The 20,448-nt window shown below is 40.2% G+C and overlaps 1 protein-coding gene across 1 annotated transcript in view; it reads right to left on the reverse strand.

The window, feature by feature from the left end:
• The window catches only part of EXOC4 (exocyst complex component 4), an 814,875-nt gene that overhangs the window by 157,957 nt on the left and 636,470 nt on the right, over positions 1-20,448 (reverse strand). The window contains exon 13 of the mRNA XM_070465647.1: positions 6,719-6,874. Coding sequence (XP_070321748.1) covers positions 6,719-6,874 — 156 coding nt within the window. The remainder of the gene's footprint in view (positions 1-6,718; positions 6,875-20,448) is intronic.

Raw genomic sequence — 20,448 nt, forward strand, 5'->3', positions numbered from 1 at the left:
TTATCTGTTGAATGAGAGTAATAGTGCCTGTAAACACAGTCCATGGAATTCTCCAGGCCAGAATACTGGAGTGGGTAGCCTTTCCCTTCTCCAGGGGATCTTCCCAACTCAGGGATCGAACCCAGGTCTCCTGAATTGCAGGCGGATTCTTTACCAGCTGAGCCAAAGGGGAAGCCCTGTTCAGTGCCACACACTGTCAACTCTGATTGTTTTAATACATTAAACAGCTTCATAGAAACTTAATGCTTTATCATTCATTTTGCTTCACGCTGGGGTTCCAGAACAATTTGTAGGTTTTATATATTCTTTAACTTTTATCATTTGAATACTCTTTTACCTGGTCAAGTGGAGAAGGAAATGGCAATCCACTTCAGTATTCTTGCCTGGAGAATTCCATGGACAGAGCAGTCTGGTGGGCTACAGTTCATGGGGTCATAAAGAGTCTGACACGACTGAGTGATTAACACTTTCCTGGTCAAGACAAATGTCAATTACATCTTTCCACTTCAGGATTTTCAAACCTAGCTCTAGGGAAATGATTCTCATTCTTTGAAGTTATGGGGCCCTGAGTGAAATGGGTGTAACAGATTATGGGGGACAGTCTCTAATACATAGGGCCTCCCCATCCCTTTACTTCTTCCAACACCTCATCTCTTCTGTTAATTACATTTCCAGAAAGCAGGACTGCTTTTATCAGTGGCTATCCACGGATATCAAAAGGATAACCATATACATATATAAGACAGGCACAAAGACAATGGGCTAGAAAGCCTGCTTTCAGCTACTTTGGGAACAAAAGGGTATTTGCTATATTTCGTTTTTCTATTAAGGCCCTGGCCTGACCTATTTTTCCCCCTTTATTCAAAGTTAAGCCAGGAAATAATACATTTTATTTTTTTTTTAGTTAAAAAATGAGAATAGAAAAGGGCCTCATTTAGTAATGAAGGGAACATAACCTTTATTCAATGCAAAGGGCACCAGAGTCTATATTCATCCAGGCGCCAAAGAGCCCTCTAAGCTTTAAAAACTAATTACAGGAGGAGAGTGTGATTTTTCAGTCTTTCTGGCTCATGCCATGCTCCTGCGGTACTCTAACGTGCTAAATCAAGGCTCTGTCAACTCGACCACATTGGAATATCAATGAAGAATGTCCCCTCCACTTACCTTTGGTTTCAGGATAGAGAATGTGATAGATTAAGAGACAAGAATCAATCACATACAAAGCAAAATAGACATAAAAGATTATTTTTCTTCTGTTAAAGCAAACAGAATGTGTTTTCAACCCATGTCTATTTGCATGCAAAAACATGAACAAATATCCAAGGCATCTCATTCAGCAAAATAAACCAGATAATATGGAAAATTTTATATAAAATTCAGGCACAGGCAACAACAGTGATGAAAGTCAGAACAGTGGTTACCTTGAGGTAACCTTCTGGGTACAAGAAAAGTTTTCCTATTTTGACCTGGGAGGTGGTTACATGAGTTAAATAACATGTAACATTTCACTGAGTTATACACCTAAGATGAACATCTTACTTAATGGATATAATAATTCACAAAAAATTTTAAAAATATGTATGATTTGTTTTGCCTTCAAATTTAAGATGGAATGTAACAATTCAAATCACATACAGAAAAGAACAAAGTCAAGAACTAAATTCTAGTTCTTTTAAATCAGACATATGAGGTGGTATACGGAGGCTCATCTCTTGATTAGCATTCTCTATTTCTAAATAGGGCTAGGAGCCCTTCCCTTTAACTCTAAGCTTTTGAAGACAATGAATAAAACTGATTGGGGGGAAAGAGGCTTCAGAGGGAGGGGATATATGTATCCATACAGCTGATTCACTTTGCTGTACAGCAGAAATTAACGTAGCATTGTAAAGCAATTACAGTAAAAAAAAAAAAGTAAAAAAAAAGTTGATTGAGAGGGCAAGCTCTTACTACCACTTTGGGAAAATATTTGGTGGTGTGCACTACAACTGAACATATGCATATGCTATGACCAGCAATTTGAATCCTACAATATAAACAACAGAAACATATGCATATGATTACCAAGAGAGGTAGAGTAGAATATACAAAGAGTACTATTTGTAACAGTTTCAAATTAGAAACTGCCCAGGTGTACCTCACAGGAGTAAAATAAATGAGTGAATATATACACATACACATTCAAACGATACAACATTAAAAAAATACTTGTGGTGTATTCACATTCATTGTTGTTCAGCTGCTAAGTCATGTCTGACTCTTTGCGACCCCATGGGCTGCACATAATGAAATATGATATAGAGTACAGAGGAAAAAGGAACTATACACAAGAATATGGATGAATCTTGTCAATATAATGTGGAACAAATGGAGCCAGTCATAAAATATATAACTGCACGATTCCATTAAAAATAAAAGTCCCCAAACAGATTAAACTAATCTAGGTACTTAAAGGTAAGATACAGGTAACTTTTGAAGAGGTGACTAGTGACCAGGAGGAACTATAAGGCTCACTATCATTTTGTCCTGTTTCTTGTTGCTGTTATTCTGTTTCTTGACCTGGATACTGGTTACATAATGAGAAGTATGAAAATTTGCTAAACTGTGCCTCTGACATGTGCATATGTAAGCAGACAGAGGCAATATAAGCAGAGAGATGGAAACTCTAGGGAAGAATCGTAAGGAAATGCTAGAAATCAAACAAGCCATAACAGTAATGAAGAATGCTTTTGATGGTCTTATTTAATAGACTGGACATAACCAAGGAAAGAATCAATGGGCTTTAAGAAATGGCAATAAAAATTTCCAAAAGCCAAACCCAAAGACAAAGAATGAAAAGACAGAACAGAATATCCAAGAACAGAGGAACAATTTAAAAAGGTGTAATGTATGTTTGGGCATACTAGAAGGAGAAGAAAGAGAAAAAAAAAATTAAAACAATAATGACAGAGAATTTCCCCAAACCAATGATACCCATTAAATCACCATGATCCATGAAGTTCAGAGATCATCACCATGAAACACACACACACATACAAGATTTGAATAGTGCAAAATCAAAAACAAAGAAAGGAATTTTGCAAGAAGCCAGAGGAAAAAATTACCCTACACACAGAAAAACAAGGATAAAAATTACATTGGACTTTTCTTCAAAAACCATAAAGCAAGAATAGTGAAGTGAAATACTTAAAAGTGCTGGAAGAATTATCAACCTAGAAATTTGAACCCTGTGAAATTATTCTTCAAAAGTGAGGGAAAAAATAAACACTTTTTCCAACAAACATTGAAGGAATTTGTCTTCAATAGACCTGTCTTATAAGAAATGCTAAAGGAGTTCTTTAGGAAGAAAGAAAATATAGGTGAGAAACTTGGACCTACATTTAAAAAGGAAGAGAATTAAAGAAGGAATAATTAAAGGTAAATAAAACCTTTTATTTCTCTTATTCTTAATTGATCTATAGGTAACAGTTTGTTCAAAATAATAATAGCAACATTATACACAGTGATTATAGTTTATGGACAAATGGAATAAATGGCAGCAATGTTACAAGGGATGGGGGGAAAGAACTAGGACTACTCTGTTATAATGTACTTTCATTAGTCACAAAAGTATGCTGCAAACTCTAGTGCAACCTCTAAAAAAGCAAAAAACCCAAATATATACACTAAGGTGATACAGTAGAATTACACAAAAACACTCAAAACCAGACAGCAGAAAAGTGCAGTCCATTTAAAAAAAATCATTAAGTTTGATTTTGTTAAAATTAAAAACTTCTGTTCTATGAAAGGCTCTGTGAAGAGAATGGAAAGACAAGGCATAGACTGAAAGCCTTTGTAAACACCTGTCAACTAAAGAAGTGGTATCCAAAAGATACAAAGGACTTTTAAAGCTCAACAGTAAGAAAATACACAACCTAATTGAAAAATGGGAAAACATCTGAACAGATATCTTACTTTCTCTCTCTCTACATATGTATATATATACACACACACACACACATGTATATACATACATATGTATGTGTACACACACACATATATAGGCTTCCCTGGTGGTTCAGTGGTAAGAAATCTGACTGCAGTGCAGGAGACTTTGGTTCGATCCCTAGGTTGGGAAGATCCCCTGGAGAAGGGCATGGCAACCCACCCTGGTATTCCTGCCTGGAGAATCCCAAGGACAGAGGAGCCTGGCGGGCTACAGTCCATAGGGTCGCACAGAGTCAGACATGACTGAAGTGACTAAGCAGCAGTCACTGCTTTAATAAATTCTTATTTATTATATAAAAAATGAGATGATGCTAAACGTCATTATGTCATTAAAGAAAGAAAAGAAAGTGAAGTGGCTCAGTCATATCCGACTCTTCGCGACCCCATGGACCGTAGCCTACCAGGCTCCTCCATCCATGGGATCTTCCAGGCAAGAATACTGGAGTGGGTTACCATTTCCTTCTCCAGGGGATCTTCCTGACCCACGGTTTGAACCTGGGTCTCCCACATTGTAGCAGATGCTTTACTGTCTGAGCCACTAGAGAAGTCTGACATATGTCATTAGGAAAATACAAATGAAAACGATGAGATCACCAGACACTAGTAAGAATGTACCAAATCTGAAACACTGATACCACCACATGCTAGCAAGGATATGGAACAGCGGGAACCCCCATTCCCTGTTGGTGGGAATGCAGAATGGGACTGCCACTTTGGAGCAGTTTGGCAATTTCTTACAAAACTAAACATACTCTTGTCATACAATCTAACAGCCATATTCTTCGGTATTTACCCAAATGAGCTGAAAACTTACATCCACAAAGAAACCTACACATGAAAGTTTACAGCAGCTTTATGGATAACTGCCAAAACTTGGAAGCAATCAAGACATCTAACAGTAGGTGAACAGAAAAACAAATTCTGGTATGTCCATACAATGAAATGTTATTCAGACATCTCAAAAAAAAAAAAAAAGAGCTATCAAGCCACAAAATGACAGAGAAGAACCTTAAGTGCATAGGGCTAAGCAAAAGAAGCGAATATGAAAAGGCTACATACTGTGTGATTCCAACTACATGACATTCTGGAAAAAGCAAAACTACAGAGACAGAAGAGAAAAGAGGGGTTGCCAGGGGTTGGAGGAGAGAAGGGCTGGATGAACAGGAAGAGCATAGAGGATTTTTAGGGCAGAGAAACTATTATTCTTAGTGATACTGAAAATGGTTACATTTACTTTAACCAGTGAATAGACACAATCACTAGACATTTCTCAAAACTCATAAAATGTACAAGACAAAGAGTGAACCCCAATGTGAACTACAGACTTCAGCTGATAATAATGTCGGTCGGTATCAGCTTACCAGTTTTAACAAATGTACCTCATTGCTGCAAGGTATTAAAAGTAGAGGAATCTGGGGGTAAGGGTGGGTGAGGGGTCACATGGGAACTGTGCATCTTCCACTCAATATTTTTAAGAAACCTAAAACTTCTCCCTTATACAAATAAAAATCTATTAATTAAAAAAACTTACATATATATTCATATATATATGTATATGTGTATTTTCTTATATATATATATATGTTTTCTTATACCAATGTAACTAGCTGACAAGTTTTTCTGAGATAATGTGAAATATAAGGAAGAAAACATAAATTGTTGTTGCTGTTCAGTCGCTAAGTTGTGTCCAACTCTTTGCAGCCCCATGAACTGTAACACACCAGACCTGACTATAAGAACTTTTGTTGGCAAAGTGATGACTCTGCTTTTTAATACTGTCTAGCTTTGTTTATAGCTATTCCTCCAAAGAGCAAGCATCTTTTAATTTCTTGGCTGCAGTCACCATGCGCATTGATTTTGGAGCCCCAGAAAATGAAATCTGACACTGTTTCCACATTTTCCTCATCCCTTTGCCACGAAGTGATAAGACTCGATGCCATGATCTTAGTTTTCTGAATGCTGAATTTTAAGTCAGCTTTTTCACTCTCCTCTTTCACCTTCATCAAGAGGCATTATGTTAAATTATGGATGAACTTTTGAGTCTCATGATTTCGAGGAAGTTTTAAATGGCACTATAGCAATTTTTCATAATAAAATAGTAAAGATATGGCACCACAGTATACAAATACAGTTAACTTTGTGAACACTAAAGGCCTATTTATCTACAGTTGCAGCCCACATTCTGAGAAGGAGATGAGCTCACAGCTCTGTGATGAATTAAAAGTAAAATACTGGCCACTACTTCTTTTATTCCTTTTCTGGTCTTTGCTTCTTTAAAGTGCTTTTACTTTATTTTATTAATATTTATTCACTCACTTGGATAGGCAAAAAGACAATAAGAATAAACCTAATTTTAATGTGACAAAATATTACCTCCACTTCTCCCCTACCTGTCTACCAATTTACACAGCTCTAAAATGACAGAGGTGAAAATATTTCACTGTGCCAGGCCAGCCACATGAAATTCAAGAGCATCAACAGATTAGGCCACGTTTTCACTGATAAGAAATAAATTGTACAAAGGTAAATATTGCATGATTAAGTTGAGAAACTTCATTTTTGTCAAAACATGTAGGAAACAATCGGAAATAAAGCACTGTATATGCACAAATGTGGGAAGCACATCTGCATTTCCACAAGGCTTACCTAAGTTCTATGAACTAGGGAGCATGTTAAGAACAACTGCAACATACAACATATACGTACAAGGGCAGGCCTTTTTAAGTGTTTTTACCTTATGAAATCTTCTTCCTCTTCTCTCTTTGACCTCAGCTGTTTGGGTTGAGCCATATTCATCCAGTTTGGTAGAGATTTCAAGAGCCTGCTGATATCATCATCTTTTGCCCAAGATGCACTGATGACAAGTTTTTCCTCGGACTGGACGATACCCCTGAACACAACCAACAGAAAAGAGACACTTCAGGACACTGCCTGGCTTCATCAGCATTTTCCATCTACCTTTGTTGCTGGAAAAAGATGCCGTGCTCATCTCTCTTATTAACCTAACCCATTATCCAGCTGGAGGCATGACATCCACTAATAGGTCACCTTTGTGGGAAACATCATTTCTAGATTCCATTCTTAGTTTCTTCATTGTTGAGTAATTGTGAAACTAATAATATTAATTAGCTCCCCTTATCCTAGTTAATCCCTGAGGATAAATAAAAGTGTATGGTAGGTCTTTTGGGGGTGGGGGGGTGGGTGGGAAGGGATTCTTTCAAGAAAGATGTTGAACAAACAAAAAATGGGTTAACCATAAAGACAGTGCAATTAAACAACAACATAAATGATATCTGAAAGGTGATGGAAGTGTTACAAAGGGTTGTTCTCTGACCTCTTGGTTTGAACTACCAGTTAGTGCTACTTGAAGGTGTTTTTTGAACCATGGACACCCCTCTATTGAAAGCAAATCCATCATCAGAGAGAAACCTTCTGCTCTTGATGTCAGGTAGAAAAAGTCTTTGATTACTGTTCTCTGCAGTGGGCTCTGACAAGTGACCTGGAGTGACAGACTTCAAGTCCTTTAATAGGGCCCATGGGTGAGCTATTAACACTGCTCTTACCAAAACACACCTGGAAAGTCATCGTGAACACTCAGTTCCAACTTAATTAAAAAGCTTCCCTTTCCGTTCAACATTTCTGTCACTGTAACTAATTTCAATGGTCTAGAAATCCTCCTCAGCAATTCTAGGTGACAGAATGGCATTTATTTATGAAAGGACTGCTAATTAGCTGGCGAGCCCTCTGAAGCTGAGAAGTTCTCTCCATCACAGGCAGGAATTTATGTTGGTATAATGGTTATACTGAAGAACATGATGTCCTTCTAAATACAATACATACATAGTGTATATGCTTGGATGTATGACAAAACCTCCTTTACCCAACAGACAATGTACATAGACAGAAGTTGCTGACACCTAAAAACCTTGACTCATGACAACCTAACTTGAGGTAACAAAATTCTATGTTGCAGGGAGCAACACTGCCCTGGTTCTCAGAAAATAAACTAGAATAAATAAGAGAACCATAGTCGATTTCTAGAATTCTTCTCACTCACCACAAGCGAAAGGCTTCTAACAGTAACTGTGGTCAGTGATACAAAACTTAGATTACAGAATCTTCTTCCCTGAGACCTCTCAAATTACTCTGACTGGTATCTTTTGTTTGTTTTTTTCTTTGTTAGTTTCATGTATCTTCCTGCAATCTACATGGATTGATCCCACAAGATAACTTTATACTTTTATACATGGGGTGCTGTATTCAGTCTTACCGAATACAAATCTATGCTACTGCATGTCAGAAGAATCCTCAACATTCTTTGGCATTGTTTTTACCTGTCTCTGATCAATTTCCTCTCTCCTTCCCTCTATGGCTATCTTTTAAACCTTTGTCTTCTATCTCCACATTGCTTGACCCCCACATTCTTCCCATCTGTCAAAGAAAGGAGGGGACTGAAGGATATACTTTCAAACAGCTCACCTCTTATCCTCCATAAAAATATCTTCAAATCTGTTTCATCCCCACTGATTTGCAATAATTCCTCCATCTAGGCTCCTGGGGCTCCTTTCTCTGCCCCTCCTTCCAATGACCCCCCCCCTTTCCTGCATAACTGGGATCTCTCTCAATATATTCCTCAATCCCCTATGTTATATTTTTTAAATGAATGAATAACTGAATCTCTTTCCTGATGTAGTATTTCTACCTAAGAATACTTCTCTCCCTCCACATACACAGTTATCAAATGAATGTGGCCTTCACCCAGTCACTTCATTCTCTCACCTCTCATTTACCTTTTCAATTCCTGAAGTCTCCCTATAGGATCTACTCTATGGTTTAACCCATCTGTTCCTTCTTGCAACTTTTTATTTTTTTTCCTAAAATAAACCATTTATTGAAAAAAGAACCTTTTTTTCTTAAAATTTCATTAATCGGCCTTTTGCAGAACAAACCTGTGGCTTGCCAACTTCTTGCAACTTTTTCAACAATTTTTACTTCTAGATTTTCTATTTAGCTCTTTTACAAATCCACTGGCTTCTTTCCTCTAAAATGTTCTGTACCTGTATTGTGGATTCTATCCTTCCTTTATTTCTCTGAATCATTTTTAAGCAGAGATTTTAAAGTTCTTCTTGTATAGCCCTGTATTTTTGGAAAGTTCTTTGGGATTTCTCTGGTGACTCAGATGGTAAGTAATCTGCCTGCAATGTGGGAGACCTGGGTTTGATCTCTCGGTCAGGAAGATCCCCTGGAGAAGGAAATGGCAACCTATTCCAGTATTCTTGTCTGGAGAATCCCATGGATGGAGGAGCCTGGCTGGATACTGTCCACGGGGTCTCAAAGAGTTGGTCACGACTGAGCCACTGACCCTTTCACTTTGGATGTCAAATGTCCTATTAGTTGCATTTTCCTCCTTCATTCATGACAGTGGTTTGCTATTCAGGTCTGCACGTTCTACCTCACAGGGACTTGACCTTTGCACGAATCCCACATTTTGCCCTGTGCTTTGGAGATGTCACTATTAGATGAGCTGTGTTCGCCTCTCCTGGATATTGTAAGTTTCACTACTTTCAAATAAGTTTTTAAGTTTTTTTTTTTCCTTCCTTACTCCGGCTTACAACTTTCTCTCCCTACATGAGTGGAACAAATTGAGGTCCTTACTTGCACACGTCACATGTGTAGGATTCTGATTTCTTTTAGAGGCCACTTTTTCCCTTGGACTGAAAGGAGATCAAACCAGTCAATCCTAAAGGAAATCAGTCCTGAATATTCATTGGAAGAACTGATGTTGAAGCTGAAGTTCCAATGCTTTGGCCACCTGATTCAAAGAACTGACTTATTGGAAAAGACCCTGATGCTGGGAAAGACTGAAGGCAGGAGGAGAAGGGGACAACAGAGGGTGAGATGGTTGGATGGTATCACTGGCTCGATGGACATGAGTCTGAGCAAGCTCCACGAGTTGGTGATGGACAAGGAGGTCTGGCGTGCTGCAGTCCATGGGGTCGCAGAGTCAGACACAACTGAGCAACTGAACTGAACTGAGGGAAGTCTGGCGTGCTACAATCCAAGGGGTCGCAAAGAGTCAGACATGACTGAGCAACTGAACTGAACTTTTCTCCTGGGAGTAGGGTGGCTTATCCCCAAGCACAGAGTTTTCCTAGTCTCATTTATGGGTGGAAATACCCCATGTATAACTTCTGCACAGATAAACTTCCAGGCCATGTAGGTGTTAATATGCTAGCCCCTATTGGGTTTTCACCTCTGCTATGATCTGAATGTTTGTGTCCCCCTGGAATTCACACGTTGAAATCCTACCACCACTGTCACAGTATTAGGAGACAAGGCTTTTAGGAAGTGATTAGGTCATGAGGGTGCAGCCCTCATAAATGGGATTAGTGGCTTATGAAAGATATCCCAGAGAGCTCGGTAGCCCCTTCCTCCAGGTGGTAATACAATAAACAGGCTGCAACACAGAAGAGAGCCTCCCCTGACGCTTCCAGCACTTTGATCTTAAACTACAGCCTCCTGGACTGTGAGAAATACATTTCTGTTGTTTATAAGACACCACGTCTGTGGTATTTTATTACAGCAGACCAAACAGACAAAGACTACCTCTAGATGTGGTCCTCATACATTGGTGGGATTACCAACTGCAACATTTGCTTGTTGTGACAGCTTTTAGTTTCTCTTTCATTTGAGGCATGTGGAGAATTCTTTCTTTTGAATTTGGGTACATATTTAAAATATATTTTTTAAGTCATATATTTTTATCTGGACTTTCTATGTGTTGGAGTAGGAAAGGGGTTTCCTAAATATACCCACTCCACACTTCTAAGCAAAGTCAAAATTCAGTATTAAATCAATTGAAGTCAGGGTTCTAAAACTACTGTTCCCCTGGAACTGTTTTCCAACCCATGGGCATGTTCTACCTTACACTATGATTATTGGGACGCATCTGATACTTTTGACTATTCCTTTTTAAAAATAATACTCCTTTGGCATCATTATGCCTCCTAAGTTCATTCTCAGCCAAACCAAGGGCTCTTTTCCTCTTTCCCTACTTTAAATATTGGATTCCATAGCATTCTGCTTGTGCCACTTGGGCAATCTCATCTTCTTGCCAGACCCAACCCACGAGTGTTCTGGGGACTCCCAAATTAATATTTTCAGGGCTGCCCTCTCTTCTAAGTCGTGGATCAGCATATACAAAGGCTAACTGGAGAACTCTACTTAAAAGCCCTACAAGCAATTTAGATTAAACTGAGTCAAAAGAGCTCATTTATTATTCACCCTTCCCTGTCCCACTGAATATCTAGTATCCCCTAGTTTGATCGACAGACCAACCAAACATCCTGCTATTTAAGTCAGAAACTTGGAGTCATCCTCATTACCCACAGACACCATATCCTGCTGATTTCATGTTCTTAGTATCTTGTAAGTCTGTTGTTTCTTGACTAGGTTCACTGCCCTTCACCTATATGCAGACCCTCATCACTTTTCACTTGGACTTGGCTGTAACCTTATAACTGGGTGTCTTGCCTGGAACTTCAAGACCATTGGTCCAATTCACCACTTTCATTGGAAGGGTCATTTCTCTAAAACCATACAAATGCAATCTTGTTTTCTCCTTCTTAGAAGTCTTCACTGATTCCTAATTCTAATACCAAGACCAAACTTAGCAAGTCATGAATATCTATCTTTTTAACTTAATCTCCTACTACTGCTTTCCTCTTTTGTATATTCACTACTCCCAGCCACAGCTTCCCTGGTGGCTCAGATGGTAAAGAATCTCTCTACAATGCAGGAGACCTGGGTTTGATCCCTGGGTTGGAAAGATCCCCTAGAGAAGGGAATGGCAACCCACTCCAGTATTCTTGCCTGGAGAATCCCCATGGACAGAGTAGCCTGGTGGGCTACAGTCCATTGAGTTGCAAAGAGTCAGACACAACTGAGTGACTAACACACACGCATGCACACACACAGACACACACACACACACAGTCAAATCCCTGCCCGTGTTGGCTGAACATCCCATCCACAGTCAGAATTCTAATGTTTTCTGAATGCTTCCTGCTTATGTGTATCACCTCTGCCTAGAGAACTTTTTTTCCATCTTACTTTTTTGCCTCTACTGATCAAACATTACATCAGCTCTTGCCTTGAGACAATTGAGTCCTTTCATTTGTGCCTATCACCCTTTACTAAGGGCTTTCAGTCTTGACTGCATCTGTGCATGCATGCTAAGTTACTTTAGTCATGCCCAACTCTTTGCAAACCTTAGGACTATAACCGCCAGGCTCCTCTGTGCATGAGATTTTCCAGGCAAGAATACTGGAGTGGGTTGCCATGCCCTCCTCCAGAGGATTTTCCCAACCCAGGAATTAGACCCTTGTCTCTTTTGTTTCCGGCACTGGTAGCAGGGTTCTTTACCATTAGTGAGCGCCATATGGGATGCCCTGGGGAGCTTTAAAAAAATCACTAGATGTCCGGGCCACATCTAAAACCTAGATCTAAACTAGATCTAAACACATCTAAACACATCTAAACACACTAGATCTAAACACATCTAAAACTAGAATCTCTGGGGACGACATGTGGGCATCAAAATTTTTAAAAGCGTCCCAGGTAATTGCAGTGGGCATTCCAAGGTGAGAACCACTACCTTCCACATAGCTCTGCTCTCACCGGTGCTACCACACTTCTTTCCAAGCCAGTATCCCTGACTAGATGCTGACCTCTCTGAGGACAGAGTTGATTCCTCATTAGTTGTTGTGCACCCAGTGCCGTGCACAATACCTGGTATTTGGCAAGTGTGTGAGAACTGAACTGGGCATAAAAATAAGGCCTCTTCGGTTTTAGGAATCTTGGGTAACTGATTAAGCGAAAATCATGTTAGTGGTTTCCCTTTACTCCTTCTCTGCACCAAATGACTCAGGTGAGCCATCAAACCATCTGGCATTTTGACCAAAGTATATATCATTCTGCCATGCTCTTACTATACCTCTATGAATTCAACAAAAAATTAGAATAATGAGTAGAAGTGTATCCCCCTCTGGAAAGAAAAAAAAGTCCAGCATTAAAAAGTCCTGACTCACAAGACAAACAAGCCAAGGAGTAATTACTGTCAAACCTTCCCTTTCCACTTCACTTACTCATACATGGTTTATTACTGGAAAGTCTCCTCAAAGCCTCACTTTCTCTGGGAGGACCTTGTTAACTATGTCAGGCTACGGTATTTTCCCCTTTGGAAAGCAAATGAACAAAACCCCTCCTTTTATACTTACAATTTATAACCTCATAGCTAGGACTTTGTCTTCTACAATGGGTTGGTCAAATTATATTATCTGTATGTCAGATCTGCTTCACCTGCTAATTTCGTATGTGTTACAAAAGCTGTGAATAGTGCTGATATTTTCAATGCTTTTTTAAAATCTAAAGACAACTATTTTGTGACATATGGAAATTGCATAAAGGTTAAATTTCAGATTTATTTAACCTTTACATAATTTCTATGGAATCTAGAAAGATGGTACCGATTAATTTATTTGCAGGCAGCAATGGAGAAACAGACATAGAGAACAGATTTATGAATTCAGGGAGAGGGGAGGAGAGGGTGGGATGTATACAGAGTCACATGGAAATGTACATTACCATATGTAAAATAGACAGCCAACAGGAATTTGCTATATGATTCAGGGAACTCAAATAGCGGCTCTGTATCAACTGAGAGGGGTGGGATGGGAAGGGAGAGAGGAGGGAGGGGATGTATGCATACCTATGGCTGATTCATGTTGCTGTCTGACAGAAAACAACAAAATTCTGTAAAGCAATTATCCTTCAATTAAAAAATAAAATTTTTTAAAAAGTTAAATTTCAGTGTCCATATATTAAGAGCTATGGTTGAGTGGTTCAATTCCTCTCATGCCCACAGTACAAATCAAAATTCTGTTCCATGGAGTTAGAAGCCCAAACCTAACACAGTTTTCCAGCATGTAAATCTTTGAGCCCATCCATGCTGGCCCTCATTTGTTCCTGGGTTCAGGGAAAAGGCTGGGTCTATAGGCATGAGATAGTACCGTACATTTTTCAAGATCTAGAATTTTTCATTTTAACACTGGTTGGAATGAAAAAATATCGCTTAGTGGGATACTATGTTAAAAGTACTCATGCTATTTACTTATGTATTTTTTAAAGCCTGGTTTAATTCAATAGTACAGTATTACTGTCTCCACTAATATTCATAGATCCTGTCTTATTAAAAAGCAGTAATCCAAATTAACGAGCATGCTACCCACCTATATAATGCCCTCAACCATAAATTATTAATACTGTAATGAACATCAATCCCAAAAGCAATTCCAAATATCCTAATTTGAAATATTAGCATTGATTAGCAACATACAATTACCCTAACGGGAATTTTTCATTCAAATGGCAAAGTTCCCATCCTGATCAACCGTATTACTTTATAATTCTGTGAAAAATGGTACTATGTGGGTGACACAATTCTAGGACATATCCAAACAGCCCCCAAAGAGGAGAACTAAATTTACAACAATTACTTCACAAGAGGGGTAGGGTTAATCACCACTACCAGAACTATAATCTACTGATTAACTCACAGCTCAGTGGGCCACAGACACGGCCATCTGTGTAGCTATTTGTACCTGCTCCCAGGAGGAAGAGGAAAAGAGGTATACCTCTTGGAACAGGTGAGGAGGCTGTCATGGGAAGAGTCCACCCTCTAGACACAGCTGAGTGAATTTCATTCAGAAAACATCTGCTGGTGTCGACAGGCTCCGACGTGCACCGCTTCCTTGCTGGAACAGTTGGGAAGTACACGGCGCCTGGTCCCCGGACACAGCTGGGGTGCTGAGCCATTCATTAGGTAAGCAACCAGGGGCAGGTGGGGCTAATTGGACTCAGCTGTCTGGGGACAGCCTGGGCATGATGTTTGTGTTCCCAGACTGAACCTTTCAGACACTTTAAAAAAAACAGGAGCCAAGCTAGAGAAAGGAACCCCGTCAAGGCTGGTCCAAATGAAGCCACTATAGTCGATTTTTGACCGTGAATGACTGGACCTGTCAAACTGCAGTGCAACATCCAGCAACTTGCTGATCATGACAATGAACGCAGAACGCAGAGCTGGTACTATGCCACTGACTGAAATCAAGCACGCACAAAAGCAGATGCAAAACTAAAGATTCTCTCAAGAAAAGATGGAGCAGAATAAATAGGAAAAGAGCAGAGAAACATCAGGTTGTTTTTCACATCACATGCAATGCTGCTCAGAGAGCTTTATGATGGTGTGTATCTCCACCTTGGAATCCTAACTCAAGAAACATCTGATAACTCTAGAGATGGGTGATGGGAGAGAGAAATAATCTTAAGAGGACCCAGGGAAAAAGACCTGAAATTTCAGAGCTCACCGAAGGTAATTTTGGGGGATAATTTAATAACAAACCTTTAAATAGATAAGCTCTCACATGAAGGGTTATAACTGTTTGATATTTTAAAAACCAAGAAAAATAATTATAACACAGTGGACCAAGAATACAAAATTTGCCTCAACTGTCAGGGCTCAGATTTTTTTTTAAAATGAGAATCCAATTTAAATATAAATATCATTAGGATGGTGACGCAGCTGTGAAATTAAAAGACGCTTGCTCCTTGGAAAGGAAAGTTATGGCCAACCTAGGCAGCATATTAAAAAAGCAGAGATATTACTTTGTCAACAAAGGTCCGTCTAGTCAAGGCTATGGTTTTTCCAGTAGCCATGTGTGGATGTGAGAGTTGGACTCTAAAGAAAGCTGAGCACCAAAGAATTAATGCTTTTGAACTGTGGTGTTGGAGAAGACTCTTCAGAGTCCCAGGGACTGCAAGGAGATCCAACCAGTCCATCCTAAAGGCGATCAGTCCTGGGTGTTCATTGGAAGGACTGATGTTGAAGCTGAAACTCCAATACTTTGGCCACCTGGTGTGAAGAACTGACTCATTGGAAAAGACTGTGATGGTGGGAAAGATTGAAGGCGGGAAGAGAAGGGATCGACAGAGGGTGAGATGGTTGGATGGCATCACCAACTCAATGGGCATGAGTTTGGGTAAACTCCGGGAGTTGGTGATGGACAGGGAGGCCTGGCGTGCTGCAGTCCTTGGAGTCACAAAGAGTCGGACACAACTGAGCGACTGAACTGAATGGAACTGAACTGAAGAACTTTGTAAAAAGATCTCAGACCAGGTAACTCCCAGTTTCCACCCTAAATGAACATGTCTCTGAACTGAAACACTATTTGAGTTTCCCATTTCCTCTTCTTGGGGCTGTAAAGCCAGACTTAGCTTCTCACGCATATACAACCATTTGCTTACTCTGACCTTAGCCATGGTATGAAACTTTCTGAACCTCTGTTGTTTTTTTTTTTTTGGTAAGGTTGGGAGAATCTAATCTAGACTCAAACTCAAATCCCCTGGACTTGATATCCCTCATCAAAGGTCTTTAATCCTGGCTGTACATTAAAACCCCTGGGAAGCATGTTAAAAAATGTAGCAATTTCACATTCTGAAGTGGGACTCCGGCACAAGTATTCTTTGAGCTCTTAAGTGATTCCAGCCTGTAGTCAGGAATAACTCAAATGATGTGACACCTCCACCTGTAGAACCTCACTCAATCTTCAGTTTCTTTGCCCTCAGTTTTGGTTATAGAGATCTCACTATGGTTCAGCTTGAAGCCTGCTGCCATCTTCATACCTGCCCCCTCCCCTTCCTGGAACGCTCTTCCCCATGTCTCCAGCGTGATCACTCCTCATCCTCCAGAATCGATCTCAAACGTCAGGCTTTCAGTGAGGTCTTTCCCATTGCTGCCCCTCATCCTGAATCTTTTTCTGGCAGGGAGAAGGGGTTGTTAATCACATCACCCTTATTTCAAGAAATTTATTTTGCTTGATTATTTTCTATGTCCCTCCATTAATGAGAGTAAAATTCATTAAGGTGGGACCTTGCCTAGTTTATTCATTTCTCCTCTTAGTTCTAGAGTAATGATGGACTCCAGACATGCTTAATCAATAATTACCAAATGGATAAAGTAACAGATTGAATGAATGATATCACTGAAGCCCAAAAGATCAGGGATATAACAAATGTCATGAAATTATTTTTTGGCATCTAAATAGAAGATATCAACAATATTATCAATGAATTAATTTAAAAGTAAATAATAACAAGACCAACAAACAGCAGCAATAATAAATATATTGACTCAGACTTATTCATAGGCTTCCCTGGTGGCTCAGATGGTAAAGAATTTGCCTGCAATGCGAGAGACCTCAGCTCGATCCCTGAGTTAGGAAGATCCCCTGGAGAAGGGAATGGCTACCCACTCCAGTATTCTTGCCTGGAGAATTCCACTGAGGAGCCTGGTGGGCTACAGTCCACGGGGTCTCAAAGAGTCATACACGACTGAGCAACTAACACTTTCACTTCCAGACTTATTTAGTAGGCATAAGCCACTAAGGATTCTTCTAAGCACTTTACATATATCAACACTAACTGTTTCGATCCTGATAACAACCCTATGGTAGACACTGTTATATTCCCATTTCATAGATGATATACCAAGGTACAGAGATAAGGACTTGTCCATGTCCAAGTGGCTGATGAGCGTAGAGCCTGAATTGAGCCCATAGTGACTGTTCTGGAGTCTGTGGTCCAATTATAATGTCTCTCTGATCTGAAACATTGTTTGAGTTTCCCATTTCCTCCTCTTTGGGCTTTAGAGCCAGACTTAGCTTCTCATGCATATACAACTACTTGCTTACTCTGTGACCTTAGCCATGGCATGAACCTTTCTGAACCTCTGTGTTTTCATTTGTGAGGTTGGGAGAATCTAATCTTGGGAACTGCTGTGACTCACGAAATGAGCAGATGACTATGGAGTCCTTGCACACTGACTATGGACCTTCCCAAGTGCGTATTTCCGTTCTAGTCCAGGTCCTTACTACTTTGCTTCAAACTGACTGCAACGGACTCCTCACTCATCGTGGGAGACTGAGTTAGGTGGGTAACTCCTGGGACATCTGGTTGGAAGGGCAGTGTCTGTACTTGGCAGGAAGAGGGTTGATGGGCATTAGAATATGGGGCTTCCTAGGTGGCATGAGTGACAAAGAATCTGCCTGCCAATGCGGGAGCCGTAAGAGATGCATGTTCGATCCCTGGGTGGGGAAGATCCTCTGGAGGAGGACATGGCAACCCACTCCAATATTCTTGCCTGGAGAATGACAGAGGAACCTGGTGGGCTACAGTCTACAGTCCATGGGGTTGCAGTCAGACACGACTGAAGTGATTTAACTTGCACACAGTAAAGTAAAGTTATTCACTTGATCAATAGACATGGGAGAAAGGCCTATATGCAGATATCATGCTAAATGTGGGGACAATTATGTGGAAAAAAAGACATAGTAACTTGCTTCTAGAACTCCAGAGTTCAGATTAGTAACACATACAAGAATCACTTTGGGGACATTTTTAAACTACTCTTGCCCAGGCCCAGGATTCTGTGAGCCTTATGTGAGAAATCCAGGTGGTGTGTTTTAAAATATCCTCAAATAACTTGTGAGTCCACAGTGTTTGGGAAAGAAAGACATGTAAACCAATAATACATCAAATAACACATGATAAAAGTCTTAAATTATAATACAATTGGATAAGTACTGAAATTGTTATGCCTAATAAGTTATAGGAGCACATAACAAAAGCTCTCATTTGCGGACTGTGCTCTGTGAATCAGATACTATACATATTTTTATAAATGTCTTTATGATCTCTTCACTATTTAATAAAAATGAATGTTATCAGTGGTAGGTGAGTCAAGAGTAGGGGACAAAGCATAGGTTTAAGAGGCAAACCAGAAGACAGGCTAGCATGGAGCTTGACGAGGGTTCCCTGGCATAGCCCTTGGCTCTTCTGAGGTTCAGAGTTAGTTAGCTGGCAAAGACAGTGAGACCAGCTCAATTAGACTCTCATTCCTGTAGGGCCCTGGCCTCTTTCTGCACAAGAAACCCACGGGGTTTCACAAGACATGGTGTCTAGTCTCTGCTATTTGGCACAATGAAGCCACTGAGAGCTTCTGAAGACACTACTTTGATCAGAGGGGATAGGTCATCCTCTTCCCGAGTACCCATGATGGTGTTCCTGTACTTAACATGGGGAAACTTAAAAGAAAAAGAACCTTTTCTGCCCATTCTTAACTATACTGACCACCCCGGTCATTCTCATTTCTCAACCTCTCCCCCATGCATCATGTCCATCCATGCTACCCGACTGCTTGCTCATCCTCTTTGGTCTGTCAGGAACTTACTCCTTCAAGCAATAAATATCTTGAAGCCCCACATGGTGTCCAGGCTTATGGCAGGCCTGGCTTCTGCCATTGGTGACGGTATGTGTACCTCCATGTCATGCATGCCTTGGCATGAGTTCTCAGGCCTCCAAGGAGAAGAGGTGAAAGGTGGGCTCTGGGGTTGGTTCCACCTTCTCCTAATAAAAACATGCCTTTGTCCTGTATCAACTGATTCTTCAAGATTAGAAGATGTTTTATTTGTATTTTCTACAAGGCCCAACACAATGCAGGAGGGCCCAGAAATTTGATTAATGAGCTGATGCTCAACTGGAACAGACAGAAACTTTACAAAAATGATTTCCCATTTTCAAGTGACTATTTGGGGGCACATAAGCGGTTGTTTGTACCTTAGGACAAAGAGGATGATAAAGGGAGAGAAACTACTCAGCTTGCAAGTAGCAGACCAACAGACTGGCTGCCTGTTGCTAATGCAGCATACATACGTGCTCGGTTGCTCAGTCGTGTCTGACTCTTTGCAATCCCATGGGACCCGGTAAGTTCCTCTGTCTGTGGGATTTCCCAGCAAGAATACTGCAGTGGGTTGCCATTTCCTCCTCCAGGGGATCTTCTAAACCCAGGGATCAAACCTGGGTCTCCTGGGATCGAAACCTTGTCTCCAGTGACTCCTGTATTGGCAGGTGGATTCTTTACCACTGAGCCACCTGGGAAGGCCCTCACTAAAGCAGAGGACCCAAGAATCCACTGCTGAGTTCTCTTTTAAGACTCAAGAGTTGTGACTAATTAAGAAGTAGACTTCTAGTCCTCATCTCCCTTACAGGAAACCTTTTTATCCAAAGCATATAACATGGCATCAGTATACATAACAGGCTTTCTCTCCAGAGTGAAGGGCTCAGAGAAAGGTGAGATGTTTTTGACCCTTCCTTAGGTCTCCAGACTCCCAGTAGGATGCTTGGGTTCTCAGGGCAGACTTGGAAAACACGCCAGCTCTCAGCAGAGGGCATTGTGAGCTTGTGGATCAGATTCTTTCTGTAAAAGATATCTGCTGAGAAAGAATCCGATTGCGATGTTTCCCTGCTCCCTTCCTCCTTCCCCAATGTTATATCATTTTGCATCATTTGAAT

Source organism: Odocoileus virginianus, chromosome 1 (assembly GCF_023699985.2).
Source record: "Odocoileus virginianus isolate 20LAN1187 ecotype Illinois chromosome 1, Ovbor_1.2, whole genome shotgun sequence".
NCBI lineage: Eukaryota > Metazoa > Chordata > Mammalia > Artiodactyla > Cervidae > Odocoileus > Odocoileus virginianus.